General features: G+C 42.9%; 1 protein-coding gene across 7 annotated transcripts in view; it reads right to left on the reverse strand.

Moving 5' to 3' along the window:
- Positions 1 to 15,900, reverse strand: part of SLC25A13 (solute carrier family 25 member 13) — a 190,305-nt gene that overhangs the window by 56,621 nt on the left and 117,784 nt on the right. For all 7 annotated transcript variants that reach the window (XM_045052405.1, XM_003982783.5, XM_019825505.3 and 4 more), the window contains 2 exons: positions 12,588 to 12,672; positions 11,677 to 11,835 (listed from right to left, as the gene is read on the reverse strand). In XM_045052405.1, the coding sequence (XP_044908340.1) occupies positions 11,677 to 11,835; positions 12,588 to 12,672 (244 nt within the window). The remainder of the gene's footprint in view (positions 1 to 11,676; positions 11,836 to 12,587; positions 12,673 to 15,900) is intronic.

The following is a 15,900-nucleotide window of genomic DNA, read 5'->3' on the forward strand; positions in this document are numbered from 1 at the left end:
AAGATAGATGCAGCCACTGAGTTCAGCAACCTGGGCCCTGTGATCTGGTACCATAAGTGGAGCCAGCCAACTATCTATAGAAGCCAAAGTACGGAGAGAGCCTAAATGTTCATCAACTGATGAACGGATAAAAAAGATGTGGTTTATACATACACTGGAGTATCACTCAGCAATCAAAAAGAATGAAATCTTACCATTTGCAACAACAAGGAAGAAACTAGAGGGTATTATGCTAAGAAAAATAAATCAGTCAGAGAAAGACAAATACCATATGATTTCACTCATATGTGAAATTTAAGAAACACAACAGGTGAACATAGGGGGAAGGGAAGGAAAGGAAAAATAAGATAAAAACAGAGAGGGAGACAAACCATAACAGACTCTTAAATAACAGACTCTTAAATACAATGAGGATTGCTTGAGGGGAACTGGGTGGGGGGATGGGCTGACTGGGTGATGGGCATTAAGGAGGGTACTTGTTGGGACGAGCACTGGGTGTTATGTGTAAGTGTTGAATCAGTAAATTCTATTCCTGGTGGGGGCGGGGAGAGAAGTAGAGCTAGCCAGTTAGGAATCTTCCCCCAGGAGCATAACCGAGTCCTCAAAGGTGAAGAGCCAGTTAGCACAGGGGCACAAACTGAGAAGACGACCTGTGGAGTGGGGAACGTGCCCAGCTGAAGCCCTGGAGGTGCTAATGCCACAGTGAAGCGTTAAGAAAATAAGAACAAGAAAAGGAAGTGAGATGGCAGAGAGGAGACAATGGGAAGCAAATGCCAGGGAGAGAACACAGCCCACGAAAGGTGCGCGGATGAGAGGAGGAGCCTGGACCATCTTCTGGTCCCTCCCAGGCCAGCTTCTAGGGACATTCTCGCCCTGGGATCACTGCGAGAGCTCTGCCTTCCTTCTCTCTCAAGTAAACCCTGACCCAAGCTCTGCTCTCGCTAGTCTGAATAGGGCTTTGCTCTTTATAATCTAAATGACCCAGAGCAGCACAGAAAACATGAACTATCGGGCAAAGCAAGTGCTCTTATTCAAAGGAGGCAGTGTTCTCTCCTTCTAAACTACATTCGCTTGTGAATCTTTTACTTATACCCTATGAGGTAATATGATGTCTCTAATAGGAGAAGAGAGGCTTTGTTATTACGTTATGAAAGTACAATGTTAATTTCTACAGGTAGAATATCGGGATGAGCTGCTGTAACTACATCTTAGCATTTACGATTCCCATGTCACTCTGTATTCAGGTCAGGGACCAAAATGTTTAGTTAAATATTTACTTTCTAGATGTATTTTTCTCATCATTAAATTGTAGACCAAAACCATGGATGAGTTGAAAGCACTGTGATTTAAATGATGATCTCTTGTCTCTAGAACTACCCTGTGACAGTCTTTTAAAATGACTAATAAAAAACAGCCCACAGAGCCGAATGACTACGGTGTTAGGTACAATCACTTCAGCCAGCATTTTCAGCTACTGAGATTTGTCTTTCTCACTACAAATTTAGTAATGCACCGTGAACAGCAAAAATCAAAACCAAACAAAAGAGAAAAAAACCTGTATTTAAGACTAAATATAGGGCAGCAAATATTTATTTGTTCAGCAAACATTTACCAAGTGCCTTTTGCATGCCTAGGACTGGAAGGAACTGGGATGGACATAGTAAATCTGTGCTGCCCCCAGGAGAGATTCTCAGTTTAAAAGAAAAGGGAACCCTAGGTGTCTCGGTGTGCCCAAAAGGAGATAAACCACCTTAAAAAAGAGCGGTGAGTGCCACAGCCCAGAGGTATCAAAAGAACTATGTGAACGTGTTGGAGAACACCAGTTTCTTATAGGAGGGAGGATGGCGTCAAAGAAGAGGAGGTCCCTGACCTAGATCTTTAAGGACAGGCAGACGTTTACCAGAGAAAAGAGATGTGGGTAGCATGCAGGGCAATGTGGCCAGGCAGAGGGAATTGTGAGTGAAAGGCCCCCAAATCTCAAGTTCGTGGCACATTCAGGGTTGGGACAAGATCAGTGAAGACTGGTCAGAAATAGCAGTGGTAGGGATGATGACAACGGCAGGTATTGGGGGGCACTTACTACATGCCACACACTGCTCTATGGGCTTTTTGTGAATCAACACATTTAATCTACTCAAGTCAAAAGAGTAACTCAGTGCAAAGTTATTTTTATCCCATCAACAGACACTGAAGCTGACTGCAAGGAGCCTGCCCAAGGTCGCTCATCTGTTAGATGGGGGAACAGGTTGAACCCAGGCGGTCTGATTGTAGGGGGTGACCCTACCTGGTGCCCTGTACCACAACTTCTCTCCCATGTCACGCGAAGAAGAGTGCACCAAATTCTGTAGATACCTGCGGTGGCTTTTAAAGTAGAGAGTAAAGTTTAAAAAGTAAAAAGTTCTAGAGGCGGGTGAAAGACAGATGATCAAGGCAGAGAGCTAAAACTCAGAGAGTAATTAAGAGGTTAAGGTAATAGAATTAGAAGCCCTGAGTTTCACCAAATGAATAACTTTAACTCAGTAAGAATAAAACCAAAGTACAGATCCATGCCTAAGACTTGGGCCAGATGTTGGCACATGGGGAGTCCTGGGTAAGTACCATTCGTGTGGCAACTGGCCTGGCTAAATGAGAAAACAAACGTGGCTGTGGACGGCAATCTGATGAGTGGCACTACAGATGTGGGCCTTGACACCATCAGCCCTGGGTAAATGCCCTTCGCAAGTGGTCATGATCCGTGGGACAATGGCAAGTCACAGAGTTGGGAATTTCAATAACCCTCTTGGTTCCTTGACTTGGTGGGGGGGGGGGGGGCAGGGGAACGTGGCTCAGTAATGCCCAAAACAGCCAGTCTTGCTACAGCACTTCAGTACGATCACACTGAAGTTGAAAGTACATATATGTATGACATCTGGGTAACTCAGCAGAAAAATTAGGCTTCTAATATAAGATGTTTCTGCTGGAGTCTGGAAACTCATTTTAACCATCAGAAACAGAGAATGGATGTGTGTGTTGTTTCTAACTTGTCAAAACAGCAGTCTATTTTCCAAGTGCCTCAAATGAAATTTATTAGTGTGGTTAGTTTTCTAATCTTCTCATTTTAGTTCAGCTCCATCAGCACATATGGCAATGCTTCCTTGGCAAACTTTACCAGAAGGCTGCTAATGCGAGAAAAGATTTACAGGGTACAATATTAATATAGTATTTTGTCTTCAAATTTCATGGGGTTGAGATATAAATCACACTATCCCTTTTGCAACCCAATGGGAACTGAGCTGAAGATGTGGGAACGAAGCCCACATCAGGAACCTCCAACTCCAGCTTCATCTGGCACCGAAAAAGGGGTTCCTGGGAGCAGTATGCTGGATCAGAGGGCTACTGTGCTATTCTTTACTTAAAAATCTTTTAGAAATATAGAGTCTCAGAGTTGGAAGGAACTAGGAAAGAAACTCATTAATAATGCTCCTAATTGAAGCTATTTATTTCCAATGGCTTGGCAGCAAAATGAATGGCTTGGATCCTGGGCTTTGGAGATTGAGAGACCTGGGCTTGACTCCCAGGTCTGTACCTTTTTCATGCTGAGTGATCTTGGGGATGTTATTCTTTGAACTCTAGATTCCTCACTGGTAAAACCAAGGATGCTAATGATGACTCACTGGTTTATTACAATAATTATATGAGTAAATGTATACAAAGAGCTAGATGCTACTCGCAACCTTCTTAATGTATCCAAAAAGGTCATGTTTCTATCATCAACCTGTCCAAGGCATATCCTTGATTCTCTTCCTTACAAGAGGCAATTCGGCCTGAGTCATATTCACAGTCCAGAATTAAGTAAGGAGTATAATGCTGTCCTCATAGCATTATGCCTATCCTTAGAAGATCTGTGCCCAAAATGTGAGGGCGCATCTGGTCTGACAGTGTCTAGGGGCCCTGCTTACTCTGTGCAAAGATAAGTAGCACAGAAATAACAACCTATCTTTACGTTTTTAAGTTAAAATAAAATGTTTCCGTTAAAAAGTTAAACACTGCTCAGGGTGCCTGGGTGGCTCAATCGGTTGAGCGTCTGACTTCAGCTCAGGTCACGATCTCATGGTTCGTGAGTTCAAGCCCCGTGTCAAGCCCCGTGACAAGCCCCATGTCAGGCTCCGTGCTGACAGCTCAGAGCCTGGAGCCTGCTTTGGGTTCTGCGTCTCCCTCTCTCTGCCCCTCCTCCACTCACACTCTGTCTCTCTGTCTCAAAAACACACATTAAAAAATTAAAAAAAAAAAAAAAAAGTTAAACAGTGCCCAACCTCTGAAGATAAGCAACTCTCTACCATGCAATTTCTACTGAGCAGCCGAAGAGTCATATGATTAAGAGTGTGGAGTCTGGGTCCAGATGCCACGTCTGAATGCTGGCTCCGTTCTCTGTTAGTTGTGGGATTATGGACAATTTACCCAATCTCTTTGTACCTTAGTTTCTACATCTATAAAATGGACACAAACACAGTACCATCTTCGTGGGGTAGTTCTGAAGATGAAATCAGTTCACATACATAAAGCCCTCCAAACACACAGGAAGTACCACAGAAGTGATTTTTGTTGCAGTCTGTTCTTATCTTCATCAACATCACCATCATCACTATCCTCTTCCTTCACGGAAACTGGCATCTAGGGAGGCTAAGCAGCTCGTCCCAAGTCACTAAAAATTTGGTGACTGTGCAGCAGCACTCAGCTGAATTCAGCTCCCCCACCGCTCTCAAGCCCCCATGTGCTCTGCTTTTCCCTGCTCACTCTGGTAGACTTACTGCTCCAATTTTCTCCTTTGCTCTATAAAGGCTTTTCTTCTGGCCCAGACTGTTCCAAGACATTTCTCTGGGTCCCGCCTGGCACCGGGCTAGCACCGTGCGTGGACTGGCCCTTTCACACAACAGAAGGAGGGCGGATGTATGGTGGGCATCCACATCATCCCTCCACCCACCCCTCCTGGGTCCTGAATATGAGGCTCTTTAAAACACTGAAGGCACCGAACAGCAGGGCCAAGTGGCAGGTTACAACCTGGTGAACGAGTCAGAGTCGAGAACGCACTGTGGACTGGGCTCAGGTGGAGCAGCAAGCAGGTCGGGAGCCAGGCGGACAGTCCACGGAGAAGGGTTACCACCATGCAGTAGCTATCCCAAAAGACCAGGCTGGAAGAGACAGGCGGGGGCACAGACACCAAAGCCACAACAAGGAAGAATCTCCATAACCGATGCAGCATCTCTGTCTCAGGTCAGACAAAAACAAGCCCAGCTTGGACACAGGTACTGCAGAGCATGTCCAACAGGGTAGAAGGCATGTGGGGCAGAGCCGAGCAGCAGAGTTCGGTAGGGGAGATCAGGGCATACACCATCCCTGCTCCTCTGGCAAAAGGCACGTGAAGCACTTTCTTGTGTTATCTAGTTTCAACCCAGAGGAAACCCCTCTGATGTTACGTTCTTACCCTCCTGACCTCCCCGCAGGGGCCACCACACTTGCCCTCATCTTCCCAAAGAGCCCCTCCTTGCTTTCAACATCAGATTACCCTTCATTCTGGACCTATCAGCACTCTGTGCACCCAGTCTCACAGCTTTTATTCCTGCTCCTAGTTCCATGGCCTTCTCTCTTCACTTGTTCAAGCTTTCTTTCCTCCCTCCCCCTCCAACCGCTTGTCTGTCCACCTTTGACTCATATTGCCCTGAGGCATGAGGCGCTTCCACCCCACCCCCCTCAACCTCGGCTATCCCCTTTCAGAGCATTGGGCTCACTCCAGGTCTGCAGCGGGCCCTTGGGGAACCACCCAACCCCACCCTCGACTGTGCAGTCGAGCTGGGGAAATGGCAGAGGGACTGGGGCATGGTGCAGATGTTCAGATGTAAATGATTGCTCGTCCGGGTTACGTGTTTTACTGCACATGTCAAGAACCATCTGATATCTCAGCCATGGCTCAGATTGCCTTTGAGAGACTGTCAAAATGTGAACCAATGATACTGATTATAGTCTAGGAAGGATTTAGTTCCTTTGACTCCTCCTCTGTTTCCGGGGCTGGTTTCCTAGAAGTGAAGATCATTGGGAAGAAAGGTCATATCACCCTCCTTCAGTTTTTCACTATGGTTGGTACACAGCAACTCCTGCTTATCTTTCCTTCCAGCTCAACTAATTCCTTGCTGCCGAGGTTTCATCCGCTCCCCTTGCTTCAGCGTCAGCAGTGGCAGCAGCTGGTTATAAATTACCATCCTAGAGGCCTGGAGCTACCTCACTCAACCTTTTCTTTGCTGGGCTTTGTTTCCTTCAATCTTTTCATCATCTTTCCCAAGTATCTAAGCTCGCTGCTGTTCTCATCTGGCCCTGTCAGACCTCTGACAACACACCCACCCACCCTGGTCTGACTTTGTGCTCTTTCTGCCTCCTACGTTAACACCCTGTGCTCAGTAAAGTTGGCTCACTGTAGATTTCTGCAGATGTGATTATCCAAGCTTACAGTTTCCTAGAAGCAAATATCTGTCTTCTGATCCTTTCAAAACCTTACTACCCTAAATTGAAATGTGCAAAAACTACCTGAAAAAAATAAGGTTCAAACCAATCTAGTTTGTGCTCATTAGAAGCTCTGCTGGATGTGGACAGACACCCATGACTGGCGCAGTTCAAGGACTCCCTGTAGCTGGTTCCAAAACACATGTGTTCTTAAGTTATGCAAAACAGTTGTAGAAACTCGAATCCATTATTTGGGTGCTAGAATTTTTTTTAAATCTATTTTTATACACAAGAATTACGCAAGAAGGAATTTCACCATGGACCCATGTAATTTGGGTACTCCCTTCTGTAGAGACATTAACCACAAGAGGCCTCACTTAAATTAGCTGTTTGATAAAACTTCCTTCCAGAATGCAAACATATCAATAACTTCCTGAGATATCATCACAATATCCTCTAGATGTCACCTTGAGAACATTCCAGGATGGAAGGTGACTGCTTTTGCACTACACAGACAACTTGAAATAGACCCATTTAAGACTTCGCGACAATCAGTAGTCTAATTAATTTTTTTTTTTTATTTTGCCGTTACCTCACAGATTAAGTAGTGCTCCAAATTAAGTTTAATTCATAAAATGATCAAATTTCTCTTTCTGGCAGGTTTTCTTTATAGCTCTTTCCACCAACAGAAACAAAAACAAAAACCTTCCTTTAAGAAGTATTTCTCATTGGGGAGCCTTGGTGGCTCAGTCGGCTGAGCATCCAACTCCGGCTCAGGTCATGATCTCACAACTTGTGAGTTCGAGCCCCGCATCAGGCTCTGTGCTGACAGCTGGAGCCTGGAGCCTGCTTCAGATTCTGTGCCTCCCTCTCTCTCTGCCCCAACTCACTCACATCCTGTCTCTGTCTCTCTCAAAAATAAATAAACATTAAAAAAAATTAAAAAAAAAAAGAAGTATTTCTCATAGATTCTGATTTCTCTTGAATCTGTCATTCTCCCCAAAGGTCCTCCCCCAAGCATTTCCCAATTTCTAAGGCTGCTCATCTCTTTACCTGAAACATCTGAGGGAAGAGAGTATAGCAAAGTTTAAAGGCAGAAATTAGTTATTCCTGGACCGGCAAGAGCATTTATTTGGGGATGATTACCCAATAAATTGTTTCCTCTTTAATTTTTTAAAAATGTTTTTATTTATTTTTGAGAGAAAGAGAGAGAGAGAGTGAGCTGGGGAGGAGCAGAGAGAGAGGGAGAATCAGAATCTGAAGCAGGCTCCCAGCTCTGAGCTGTCAGCACAGAGACTGAAACAGGGCTACAACTCGTGAACCACAAGATCATGACCCGAGCTGAGGTCGGACACTTAACTGACTGAGCCACCCAGGTGCCTCACAATTGTTTCTCTTTAATATGCCAAGTCCACAGCAGGCTAATAACTGACTCATTGGTCACATGGTTCATTCAACCCAAACGAACTGTGAGGTAATTCATTAAGGATTTTAAACACCTGAGAGCATGAAATCAAGCTGCAGAGTGGGGAGGAAACACAGGAAGACTTGTATAAGTACTTCAGGGAGATCTGGATTATCTGGGTGTTATTTCCCTCCATACAGACAGACTCAGCCTGGAGGGTCTGATTTTCAAATCTTATAGAAAAACCTTGGAATATCGATCATTTTCTTGTAAAGAAAGTAGTCTACATAATAGAGGAGGTCTGTAGAGTCAGTCTTACAGGATTTCCAAGGGGATCCTTGCTGACCTGCCCGCCCCCGCCCACAACACACACCAAATAAGAAACTCCTGGAGACAAGGGGACAGGGAGCTGCAGAGAGACATGGATAGTCATACGGAAGAAACCCCAATACTAAAATCACTCGTGGCACTCAGGGGTGGGGGTGGGGCACGGGACTGCACCATGTCCACTGAGGACAGTTGCTGTGGTTGCTGACACTCCCCACAGCTGCATTATCAGTCACCTTTGGACGCCGGGGCAGTGATCCCAGTTCACTCCCTGTTTACCACTGGACAACCTCCAGGACCGCATGCAGATGCTGGTGACTGCCAGAGAGAGGAAAGTGAAAAACAACCTGCGGTGGAGTGCGCTCAAGAGTTCCTTAGAAAGAACTAAGGAATTACTTAGTGCCACAAGGAATTACTTCTCAGTACAAAAACACTGTCCCTTTAGAGAGCTGGATTCTTGTTATGGAAAGAAAAGGAAAAAAGAGAGGGAGAGAGATGCTTATTAACCTTCTAATAGATACACCCTGCAAGCACCTTCTTTCAAGCTTAACTGTCAACTTTTTTCTGAAATATGCATAAAGATAATTTTAAAACAGGGGGAGAGACCTTACTTATGCAACATTCCCAAATTATACTATTCAGGAAATATTAGCAATCATATATGTATTGATGCAGAAAAATTACACATTAAGCAAAATTCCATAATAGGAAAAAATAGACTTGATATTTCAAAACATGTTTATAAATCCAAGATGTCCTCTTGACACCTTCTCATTCCTGCTGGATGAAGCGTTATCAGAGGCGATTCTAAATTCCCAAAATTGAAATTTAAGTTTCCCCTAGAATAAAATTTTTAATTTTTTTTTTTTTTTTTTTTTACATTTATTCACTTTTGAGAGACAGAGAGAGACAGAGCACAAGTGCGGGAGGGGCAGAGAGAGAGAGAGGGAGACACAGAATCTGAAGCAGGCTCCAGGCTCTGAGCTGTCAGCACAGAGCCCAATGCAGGGCTCGAACTCACAAACCACGAGATCACGACCTGACCTGAAGTTGGACGCTTAACCAACTGAGCCACCCAGGTGCCCTAGAATAAAATTTGTAAACACTAAAATTACATTTAATAAGAAATTTATAGTCAAAGAATCTCATGTAGGCTGTGTTCTATCTTGACTTTGTACACACGGGTTATAATACTGATTCCCAGGAATACATCAGGTCTTTGTTGTTTCCATTATAATTTCTGCTAGTACTGACAGATTCCCATTTTCATCTGCTCTCTCTCTCACCCAGCATTTACAAATAAGCAGTTACATACAATTATTATTAATTAATGATTATGTGTAAGGCACTAAGAAGAAGTGGTCCCCAACCAGTCAATAAGAGGAACAGGTCATTTTTAGAAAGCAAGATTATAAGTCATTTTTTTAAAACCTGAACTGCCAATCATCTATTTGCTCTCAAGATCCAAACTACAGAACAAAGCTAAACAAGGTTTTACAGTAGATCTGTTGCTTTATAATTATTTACTAGAAAACAGAGGAAATAAATACAGATGACTCCCAGAATTACTCTTAGACTCACAGTCTATTTATTTAGCATCCTCTGACAGAGAACCCATTAGGGTTCAGGCACCCAAAACAGGTGAGATAAATGGCTTAAATTTCTAAACCAGGAAAAAGGTAAGGGCTGCCTCTTTGGTTTTCAAAGTGAACCTCCGTCTCTAGTAGGCTGACTCCCCTTCCCTTAAGAGTTAAAACCAGTCCCCCTCATCTTACAGATGTAATCACTGAAATAGCAAGAGGTTTGTGGGATAGCCTGTATTATTAGCCCAGTAACCAGTACTCAGGTATGCTTTAAGCTGTTCTGTCTATGGGGTTAAAAGAATAGGTCAAGGAAGAAAATCCAGATACAACCAAGAGTCAAGATTTGTCACATTGGTCAAAGAGGAAAGAGAAGGGACTCAATGTTAAGTCAAACCAGGTCAACACAAGCATATTAAAGAAATTCAGCAGGACAAAAAGTATTTCTCACAATCCTAAAGGCACTCTTGACATTTAAATCCAACACCAAGAGAAGGCCATAAAAGTAGTTTGTGAAGCAACGACAAGGCTCTGTCCTCCTTCTGGCTTGAGGCTCAAATGTCTCCAGGCAGAAAACCCACACGGACAGGTAAGGTGGCAGCCTTTGCCTGAATCACTGCAAAGCAGGCACTGTGACATTAACCTTGTACTACTTGGGAGACATTTCATCTGTGAGGTTTGTTGTCACCAGGAGAGAAAAGTATTTCAAATGGAAGGCAGTGACCCTGTAAGGGTCATCATCAATCACCTGGGGTCAAAGACCTTCTCAATTGTAAGAAGAGGCAGGGGGTGAGGGAAAGAGGGCAGAGAAAAGATCAAAAGGCCTTTGATGGGAGTTATCTACCTCCACAATAGAACCTGCAAAACGGACCTTCTCTGGAGTTTAAAACCTCTTAGTTTCTAAGGTGAGAGATTTCAAGAGGGGTCTTTGTTTTTTTTTTTAAACTTGGGTGCTTAAGATGAAGACTAGAGTCAGCAGATGGCAGAAGAGGCCTACAGGCCCAGGTCTACATGACTGCCAGTTTCAAGGTCTGTCTCTGCAGAGTACTAAATACTGTTTTCTTCTACAGCAAGCACTGGAAGGCAGGGAAGACCCCGCCAGTAGCGCAGTTGCCAAATGGCAAAGTGGCTCAGCTGGAACCGCCCTGCAATACTGTATTCTAGCTGATGCAAAATTCTTCTTTTCTCTTTGTCTAAGGCAATACAGAGAGGTGGGGAAGCCAAGTCAAGCCTCTTTAGGCCAATGCCAATGGAAGGGTAGTCAGGACCTGTGGGATCTTTTCTATTAGTGATGACATACATCTCACTACTATTCTCATTGCTTCATGAACCTTAGATGACTGAAGGACAGGGCTTAGATGAAGCGGGACAGGACCCCCTGTTACAGTGGCGTGTGAATCAACTCCACTGGGTACAGAGTCAGAGGAAGGAAGGGGCAACTTTAACTATGAGGCAGTAAATGAGGGCTCCACTGAACCCCTGGTTATCCACTTGACAGACTTTTATGTGGTATATTCAAGGACAATCATTACTCCCAAGTAGGCTCAGTCCTGTCCCCAAGATGCCTTTCCCTCTTAGGTGGTGAGTGGAATTCTTTCAAGAAGACAAACAATATAAGCCTTCTAAAAAACCCACTGAAGATATTTATAAAAAAATAATTATTTTAAGAAATAAAACATACTACAGAGCAATATAAATGGCTTTCAGATTATGGGCTGTTTTGATTAGCCATGCCCTAGATGCCTCCAGCCTACTCCCATTAGCATGGATAATTGAGAATCTGCTGCATTTCCACTGTAATGCAGTCTCCCTAATACTTTTCAGGCACACAGATGGAAAACCAAACCTTCGGCTACTATTTCACCTTACATGAATTCAGCACATGGCACTAACCTCTATACAGTCCAAAGAAGCCTTCATAGCGTAGCACTTTCTTAAAACAGTCAAAGCTGTTTTTATACATAAGTTCTCCCACAAAAGAGCCCGTTGATCGTTGGTTCTGCATTCGAGTTTTTACAAGATCGATGGGATACACGGCAGTGGCTCCGACAGCTAAAATCAAATAAAACCAGTATTTCAGAAGGAAGAAAGGTCAGTCAGAGGAAAGGGGAAGGTGGTTAACATCAAAGAGAAGCCTGATCGAGGAAAGAAACAAATTCTGCATGTACGGATTTTAAAACTGTACTCATTTTCCTAATAAACAATTGTGGATTTTCATTCAAGTGTCTCTGATAAAATGATGTCACAGACAGTTCAAAGTTTTACCTACACATTACCTACAGCCTAACCTTATTATTCACCCATCTTTAAAAAGCCTATAGTAGGGGCGCCTGGGTGGGGCAGTCGGTTAAGCGTCCGGCTTCAGCCAGGTCACGATCTCGAGGTCCGTGAGTTCGAGCCCCGCGTCAGGCTCTGGGCTGATGGCTCAGAGCCTGGAGCCTGTTTCCGATTCTGTGTCTCCCTCTCTCTCTGCCCCTCCCCCGTTCATGCTCTGTCTCTCTCTGTCCCAAAAATAAATAAACGTTGAAAAAAATTAAATAAATAAATAAATAAATAAATAAATAGCAAGCCTATAGTAGATGCTAAGAGATAAGTAAGAGAAAAAGCCACTTCGAAGTCCCTGATCACATGCAGGTATGGGGGGAAGTTCCCTTTGCTCTTGTTCCATCTCAGAGGTGAAGACAGGTAACTGGCTTGGAAAGACCAAAGAAGGCTTTGTCCTTTAATACTGCAAGGTGGAAATCAGAGAAAAAAGTATCAGAGGCATAATAAAAGTGAAAAATTTGCACTCATCCATGACTAACCTCCAGCAATGGAACCCAGACCAAACCTGTAGGCCGACTCTGCAATCTGCAGGACAACTGGTCGGGATGAGTCGACGGAGGCCTTCTTCTTTGCACAATTGGGAATCGGGGAGGGGAGACAGAGACAGAAAGAAGGACAGAACAGAAATCAGCACATACGATTTTTTTAAATTGCCCACCGGGTTCCAAATTCAGGACACAAACTGAAACATCAAAGAGGAAGGTAGGGTTAGATTCTGTTGTTCTAATTAAGGAAAAGCTATTACTGTTGTTAGTGCTGAAAATCAAATTTGAACAAAATGAAAACCACTATGTACCCCCCCCCCAAATGTTATAAACCTATTTTCAAATGTTTAATTCTTATTAGTGATCAAGGAGACACAAACTTAAAAACATTAATGATACATCATTCATCATCAAGCAAACTGGCAGGTTTGGGAGGTTTTTGTTTATTCATTTTAGTGAAGTATAGTCGACATACAATGTATTAGTTTCAGGTGTAAACCACAGTGAATCAACATTGAGCTACACTGTGAAGTGTTCACCATGATAAATCTAACTACCATCTGTCACCACAGTTTCTTTTCTAATGGCAACACCCAGTCTGGCAAGAGTTGATAAAAATGGGGCTTCTCAAACCTGCCATTTAATCTAGAATAAACCTGAAGAGAAACTTGGTAATATACACCCAAACTCTTGTACATAACCTTTGACCCCGCAATTCTACTTATAAAAAATCAGACTAGAAAACAATCATGTATGTAAACAAGGATCAAGCTAACAGAATGTTAAAAAGCAACACTGTTTTAAGAGCAAAAATTCCGAGAGTAACCTAAATGTCCAGTAAGAGAGGACCAGTTAAAAATGTTGCACCCTTGGGGTGCCTGGCTGGCTCAGTTGGAGACATGCGACTCTTGATCTCAAGGTCATGAGTTTGAGCCCCACACTGGGTGTAGAGATTACATAAATAAACAAACTTTAAAAAATGTTACAGCCTTAAAATGAAATTGTATGTCATTGTAAAATGTTAATGTTAAGAAAAATGTTCATAAGGTATTATAAAGTGAAAATAGGTTAAAAAGAATACAGCAGGTAGACAGGTATTCAGGATATGATTCTTTTTAACTTTATAAATGTTTGAAATATCTCATAATCTTTTAAGAACAATGTTAAAGACTGCGTGCAATATGTTATTTCTATTCAACATTATTTGTGGGTATGTGTATGCATATAAAAACACATTAAGGGGCGGGCGCATGGGTGGCTCAGTCGGTTAAGCGTCTGACTTCCACTCAGGTCACGATCCCACGGTTTGTGAGTTCGAGCCCCGCATCGGGCTCTGTGCTGACTGCTCAGAGCCTGGAGCCTGCTTCAGATTCTGTGTCTCCCTCTGTCTCTGCCCCTCCCCCGCTCATGCTCTGTCTCTCTCCTTAAAAAAAAAAAAAAAAACCACATTAAAACATTTTGGCTACTTCAATACACAAAGATAACTCAAAATATTTACAGTGGACCTAACAAGGAGGTTGCCTTGCAGGTAACTGTTACTTTCTCCTCTTTTTTACCCACTTTTTCTAAATTCACACTTCAGGCCAGTCAGTTGTTATTTTTTTGTTCTTTGGACCTTATTATCCTTACTGTGTTTTTGATGCCAAAACATTTTAGAGCACTGCATTTTTCTGTCTACATAAATACAAGTAATTTTATGTCATATAAAGTTGTCAAATGAGGGTGGCACATAGTTAGTGCTTAATAAATACCTGTTGAATGAATAAATATATTCAGTAAAATTTGTTTTTCCAAAAGTCATGATAATTAAAATAAATGAACAATGAAAATAATTACCAACCCCAGCTATCAACCCACTGAATTTTAGCTGCTGTCAATGTAACACAATTCTAATACAATGAGATAACTTGGAATCTCCTTTAGAGTCATTTAACTGAAAATAGCTTTACATAGAAATATGCATCTTCAGGAATGTAAAACATTTCTTCTGCAAATGCCATGGGCTGTTTCCAGTTCTATCTCTGCATAGATGGAAATCACGAGAACCCTCATTTTGACAAATGCATCCCTAAGAAAGGCACTACTTCTTATATAGATACAAATAGGTAATACTCAGAAAGGTTCTGGCATCAAAATAGTGAGTGAAAGTATTTTGAAAATAATGGATGGGGGTGGGGGAGGCAGATGTACAGCTACCACTAATTCTTCAACTAAAAGACAAAATAAACAAAATCCCAGACTTTCATGTAACTTTTCTGAAGCTCGAAATGTAGCAAGCTCATGAGACAAGAAAGATTCCTATTCCAGAACTCCTCTGTTTAGGATAAATGGTAGCACAGAGCCTACCAGGTGGATGACCTCCATTGCTTGAGTCCTGTCAATGTTGTCAGGCCTACTGGTGTTCACATAGCAAAGAATATTCCAGGCAAGGCCACTGTGAATTGCTCTACACCTCTAAGCCGCAGCCAATCATTTCCTGCTGTAAATCTCATCAATCTCGTCTAACCCTTGCATGGCCAGTATCAATGAGCACCCATCAAAATCTCTCAAAAGTTGCAGAGGGTAGGAAGGAAAAATTGTGGGATACCACTGTCAGCTGGAGGACAGAAGGAAGCTTAAAAAAAAAAAAAGAAAAAAAAAACCTCTGCTTTTTCTTAATCCCCAAATTTCTATAACAGCCAGTCACATAGAGACGAAGAGATAATCATCTGGTAAGCAGTGTTTAAAAATCAAAGGGAGGAGACCAGTGTTGCTTCTACCGCTGCACGTGATTATACACTTCTCTCTCCTGCACTCAGGGAAATCAGCTCCCTCTTTTAACAACAGCCAGCTGGTTTTCCAGAGGTGCCTAGTTAGGATTTACTGAGCACACACCCACCACTTTGAGTTACATGCTGCACACAAAACTTGCCAGTGCATTCAGCGTGGGGGAGGGAGGAGGGGGGGCCTGAAAGAAGGGGTGCTGGCTCGAGGCCTGCCAGTCCTAAAAATGCAGCCCGCATCAACCCATTGTGGTCAAACTGGCGTCTCTGTACAGACCCAGAGCTCCAAGCCAAAAACTGTTAAGTCTCATAGGATTCAGAGATGGCTTTGCCTTAAAGGAGGTATTTTTCTAAAATGACGCTCGTCTGTGACTGGATTTACTTTACAAACATCGTGTAAGCACAACACATGCTATGAAAGCTTTTATTCTCTAATCCTGATCTATAGAGAGGAGGGCAAGAGTTAAATGAGGAGGGCCCATGTCTTAAGTTTCTGACTCTCATGACTTCAAGAGATTGGTTTCTGTTAACCATAAAATAAAATT

Source organism: Felis catus, chromosome A2 (genome assembly GCF_018350175.1).
Source record: "Felis catus isolate Fca126 chromosome A2, F.catus_Fca126_mat1.0, whole genome shotgun sequence".
Taxonomy (NCBI): domain Eukaryota; kingdom Metazoa; phylum Chordata; class Mammalia; order Carnivora; family Felidae; genus Felis; species Felis catus.